This window comes from Styela clava, chromosome 5 (assembly GCF_964204865.1).
Source record: "Styela clava chromosome 5, kaStyClav1.hap1.2, whole genome shotgun sequence".
Taxonomy (NCBI): Eukaryota; Metazoa; Chordata; class Ascidiacea; order Stolidobranchia; family Styelidae; genus Styela; species Styela clava.
In genome coordinates this window covers 4935958-4941957 of record NC_135254.1, presented here as the reverse complement: position 1 = coordinate 4941957, position 6000 = coordinate 4935958, and the positions used below count along the sequence as shown (strand labels likewise).

Sequence of the window (6000 nt, the reverse complement as noted above, 5' to 3'; positions counted from 1 at the left end):
TTATTTTTTTTATATCATAGGGCATCAAGATCTTGAGTTCTTAGGGTAGAGTATTTTATCCGGTCCACTTGTTGTTTCTGCTGAAATTACGACTATAGTTTTATAAATATAAATTGCTGTTGGAGATATTGATGAAAATAACGTCATAATGACCCTTGTTACATTGTGCTTCTTATTAGTCTAGCTTTTGTTTATTATATGTAACTGGACCACTCAGAAAAGTAATTATTGCCCGCTTCTGGCTTAGGGCCTATGAAGTCATGATCCGGCCCTAATAGCAAGAGAGCGTATGACCATTGTGTTATGAAATAAGAAAGCAGTGTGCGTGAAATATAATTACAGTTACGTTGAATAGGGCAACGCACGAAGGTCGAAATTAAAGGCTATTGTATCGAAATGAATGAGGGACCTTTCGCGAAGTTTGATCGGTTACTATACGGATTATTCATAGTAAAATATGTAACTGGTGAAAGCGGTTGATATAATTTTGCCAGTTTTTCGACTGTCTATTTATTTTATACGAAAGAGGCATAGCTAGCACGCAAAACGACTTCATTTTTCCTTTTAGAAGGAAAACTCTATTCCCTTCCTAGTTTCATTGTTTGATAAGGCTATTTCACGGTGTGTTTTTATTTTGTTGAGCATGGATTGTTTGAACGTAATGGGATTTAGAATTTACCAATTCAAATAACACTATAAATACCACTGGAATGGTAACCAGGAGGCCATGGGTGCTGAAAGCCGCTGGAAAGAAGGGCGGAGCCATAAAAGCTTGCGAACCACAGCTGAAGAACTTCAAAACGTTCGCTGCTTAGTGTTAGAAACTAGATTAAAAGATGAATAGAATAAGATTAAAGCAGATCTCCTTATGCAGTTAGATATTTAAAACTGCTTGCACAGGGCTAAAGTCGTGAATACCTGTCATTAAATAGGAAAAAAACAAGAAAAATCCGTGCAAGATGGACGACATTTTTGTGTATATACTTCAAAATTCACGTTAATTTTACTCATTTCAGTTATTCATAATTTAAAGATTAAAAGCGAGATATTTGGCGCATTAAGGAATATGGACATGCATATTTCATGACTTCACGACAAGAAGGAGGTTGGACCGACAATGAATACTGAGCGCCGATAAATGGAATGAAACAACGAACTGAATTTATTCAAATTGATCAAAATTTTTGGGAAATGTTGAAAATTTTGACTTTTTGAAAATTATATTGACTTTTTCTGGTAAATTAGACGAGTAAACTGTCGATTAAAGTAACACAAACTGAAATACGAAAATTTATCGGGATTTCAAAGAAAAATATAAAAAAATTCGACGCTTTTGGGATTTACAGTTGTGGCTTACTTCGAAGATTAAACGCTTTTGGACCGTAAACTGCCGCGTTCAAGGAAACTGAAAACATTCTATATTTGAAACAAAAACTGCAAAAGTTTTGTAGAGTGCGCGGAGTGTGTAAAAAAGTGTACTCAGAACTTTATCATTTCCGAAGAAACGCATTTGACTCTTTTGCGATATTTTTTCGAAAGATTCAGTTATTCGGAACCACAGACTGCTGCTTTCAAAGAGACTGTATAACGCTAAATATCTGCAATAAAAACTGCGATTTATCGCAATCAACGGACTGAAACAGGCACAAAGAAGGAGCAAAAATTTTGTGAAGTGAAAAGGAATAAGACTCAAAACTTTATCATTACAAAAGAGACGTGAAATAAACTGAAATAGAAAAGGAAAGGCTCTCACACCTTACCAGGATCAATCTAACGCAGGACAAAAGAAGGTGCAAAAAGTTTTCGAAATAAAGATAAGTGTGTAAAAGATACAAACAGTACTCTAACTTCATCACTTCTAAAGAGACATAGCTTAACTACAGTAAAGACTAGCAAGTAACACTTTACCACAATCGACGCCAAAAAACAAGCAAGCATACGAGAAACGACGAGCAGGCATCTGGATTGAAAAACCTGAATTTTTCAATTCAACCAAAATTCGTGGACTTGTGTTGCCAAAATGAAACCTCATATGAATTGGACTATACTTCTCCTTTCGACTTTACTTATACAAGCAAATGGACAAGAACCTCCGAATGAAAATGGTAAGTTATATTTTGTAGGTACTCCCGTAGTGTGTGTAGCAGGTTAGGGTTACTCCATATTTTTATTCCGATTTCACCTATTTCAGTTCTACTACGAGTTCGGGGACTGTCTGTATTAGCCAAGTGAATATATCGCCTACCCATAGGTTTCAGTCCCTTTACACAACTTTATGTGAAGTAGGCGAACAAAATTAGTTACCTCCATATTGGTACACATACTTCTAGAGCGCTATTATGTATGCGTGTTCTTCACGCCTAACAAGTTTATAGATAAGCAACCAATTTTACTTGCTTTCTAAGTTCACACTTTTCGTCAGTATATATACAGGGTGGTAAAAAAGTAACGCGAAAGTAACAGAAGTTAAGATGAAATGCTACTTAAAACATTTGACGACTAACACTTTTTAACAGTATTAAATTAAAGTGAAATGCTATTTAAACATTTCACGACTGACGCTTTTTGACAGTCAATCTTTTTGACGTTACCATGACGAATAATTTCCCTTAATATTGCGTAATTTTTTATCACCCTGTATATATATTTTCTTAGAATCTCTCATTTTTTCTCAAATTTCGATCTCAAATTTCGATATACTTCCGTATTGTCTGAAGTTGCTTGACGTTATCTGCTGGTAAACTCAGCAAATGCTGTCGCTGACTCGATGACTTCGATAGCCTTTGACGACCTCTCGTTCATTGCAGTTAAAATAATGTACTTTTTGTTTTCAGTGTATTTTATTTTTTTTGTTCAAATTCACAATATTTGTTGCGCAACAAAAATAAATCGGAATCTCCAGACAAGAATTCAGAACAATCACTGATAACCATAAACCACTAGATTTTGGAAGAACCGGAGGGTTGCTCAACAGACGTCAACAGACGCAAGGCCACAGCACGGCCCGCCAAGCCATTTAATGTGGCCCGTGTTATCGCTAAGCTTTTTTCCCCATTAAGAATAAAATCCTAAACAGACAGTTTGTGTTTAAAACGGCGCTCACATAAGTAGTAGAAGTACATGTTTTGCCTGGTGCTGTTATTACAACAGGGCTAAGGCTAAGCGATAGCTCCTCAACTGCTCTGTCCCACGGGTCTCCCGTTGGGAACTATGAGATAGTAACTCCTCAGTGGCTGTTAGTCTGAAACCGCATAAAACTATTTAATACACTTTGTATGGATCATGAAAAAATTGCTTCAGTAATTTATTTTGATATTTTTTTTCAGGAAAGACAAATGTCAATCCTGCCAGCGTCAAACCGCAACCAAGACAAAATGTAGATTCGGAAAAGCCTCCCACGGGTGAGTTAGGCTCGTGATTTCTAACTATGTTAATTTTAATACAAGAGCGTAGCCAGGTTTTTTTAATGGGGGGAGGGGGGGGGGAAATTTTAGAATTGCCAAGTTGAACCGAAAGAGCTAGCGAGGTGCTATGTGTGATACAGGATAAATGCTATTTCCTCCTTTTAAGTGAGTCGATGTGAAGTTCCTCAATAGCCACAAAACACAATTAAACGCTCTATCCACAAGCGCAGATCTCGCCCAAGCGATAATTCGGTGACTAAATAGTAATTCCGATAGTCTCAATTACTATTGGTGCTCCTAATTTATGGAATGTTATGGCTGGCTATGCCACTACTTGACAAGCAGAACATCCTGGGTTTAAAGGCTCGATAATACTCGAGCACCAATACTATCTTTTTTTACCCACCGGAGTCGGAGTTTATATTTTCGTACACCCCGAAATCTAAATTTTTCTTTTTATTCCGACATCATCGCTTGAACTAACTTCCTAATTAGAATACTAGATCAGGGGTGTGCAAACTGCGGGCCAAATGCGGCCCGCAAGAAGAAGTTGTGCAGCCCGCGGAGAAATAACAATTTCGAATGGTGTACCCGCAAAACGAGTATTTATTCTTTTTCGTCGCAAAGCCCATACCAGTCATATTAGCAAAACAAGCTAGCAAAATTCTGTCGCAAAATACATGATTTATATTACAAAAACGTGTTTCTCACTGCATTCGTTTGAAGTCGGTGTGACAAAAAAATTTAAATGGCAGTTCCTCAGAAGTTTATGCGTTTTAAATCTACTTTTTCTGCAAGAACCCCCTAATAATGTCGTAAGATCAATAGCAAATACCGGCAATTTTTGTGCTTGCAACTACCAGAAAGCCTAAAGTAAATAAAGGTGCGGCCCGCGGCTTCACCCAGTTAATTGTATTTGGCCCGCCAATAAAAAAGGTTGCACACCCCTGTACTAGATAATCATCTTTAAACGAGACAAGTCACTAATGCCCGGCTAAGTGTAAATTTGTGACTCGTTATCTCTGACTCCAAAAAGTTCACGACCTTTTGAATAATTGATCAAAGAGACTTCGTCCTAAATAGATACCGATGATGAAGGGTTGGTTTCGGACTTCTGGCCATTTGGGACAGTTGCTTTCAGCTTTAAAGTTGTTGCACAACAGAGTCGGTCTCTAACCCCAAGGAGATTACTTGGAACATATTTGTAGAAAAAGCATAACTTTTGAACAAAACAGTCTAGATTTCTGATTCTTTGGGTACGAGTCCAAGTTCGAACAAATACTTTTCTTTTAATTTATCTCTTGGGGGGGGGGGGGGGGTTAAAGGAGCCCAAAATAAATATATTGATTGGCATTGATTTGAGCAGACTTGTACAAAATAATAAAAAAAAACTCACCAAAAGTGAATGTACCAATATGGAGGTAACTAACTTTGTTCGCCTATTCTACATCAATTTGTGTAAAGGGACTGAAACCTATGGGCAGGGGTATATTCACTTGGCTAATACAGACAGACCCCGAACTCGTAATAGAACTGGAATAAAGTAAATCGGAATAAAATTATACTCTAACCTGGTACATACACTGCGGGAGTAACCAGAAAAAAAGTACTCGCCATAAAACACGTCATAAAATATTTCAGTCCCATAAAGACAGTGACAACTATTGTTTCCGATGTTGACTATTTTACTTGACGTCTATACTGTGTTGATACAGCTGTTTGCATAGTTTATTACAATCGTGATTCATCCAAGCCAGAGATTGTAAAAGCATATGTGGTGTGGTTTTCTGTCTTGTTATTCCAATTAAACATTGGCTTTGCGAAATTCTACTTGAGCTGCCATATTTGTCCATTTTATATCTGTCTGAGAGAGGTATTTTCTTTGCGTGTATATAAGAGTGGGCATTCCGTATAAAATCATACAAACCGGTTCGCACAAAGATTCCGAATCGACGCCATCTTGTTTTCAGTCGCCCGTTTGCATGTTGGATGATATGCTGTCTTATTACTTGGTTGAAACATTGGATTTGCGAAGTTTCACTTGAGCCCCACTTCACACGCCATTACAAAAACAATTTTGTATTATTATTGAATAGAATTTTTTTTGACGGGACATAAGCCTATGTGTATATATTCTCATCTGAAAGTAATTATAGAAATTCCGTAATAATTTTATCCTTCAATAGCGGCCCCTTGCGAGTGCGATATAATACATATTTCATGTTTCAGCTAAAAATAGCTCAAGAAATTTGTTGTTATTGCGATTAAATTTAGTTTTAGCACGAGGCTTATTGCTTTCCGCTTTTGCTTTTTTAACACTGTAGATATTGGTTATAAAATGTAACTTCAAACGTCACACTTATATAGCCCTTGAAACATGTATTATATCGCATTGCATGACATACGACGATGAACTAATGAGAAACATCCAGAATCGTCCCAGAGCTTTAGATGAAGGTGTCGAACCCCCTGGTACTGTGTGTATACCCGTATATGAAAGGAATTCGCAAAATTTCACTGAAATATTTTTACACAAAGCTTTCGCTTTGGCGACGAAAAAGTCTCGTAAAGCAGCCACTGATAGGGAGCTGCCACT

The 6000-nt window shown here is 37.1% G+C and overlaps 1 protein-coding gene across 2 annotated transcripts in view; it reads left to right on the top strand.

Moving 5' to 3' along the window:
• Positions 1 to 1017: 1017 nt before the first annotated feature.
• Positions 1018 to 6000, top strand: part of LOC120345024 (uncharacterized) — a 16699-nt gene continuing 11716 nt past the window's right edge. For both annotated transcript variants that reach the window (XM_039414395.2, XM_039414394.2), the window contains exons 1-2: positions 1018 to 2105; positions 3327 to 3401. In XM_039414395.2, coding sequence (XP_039270329.2) covers positions 2021 to 2105; positions 3327 to 3401 — 160 coding nt within the window. In that variant the 5' untranslated portion in view covers positions 1018 to 2020. The remainder of the gene's footprint in view (positions 2106 to 3326; positions 3402 to 6000) is intronic.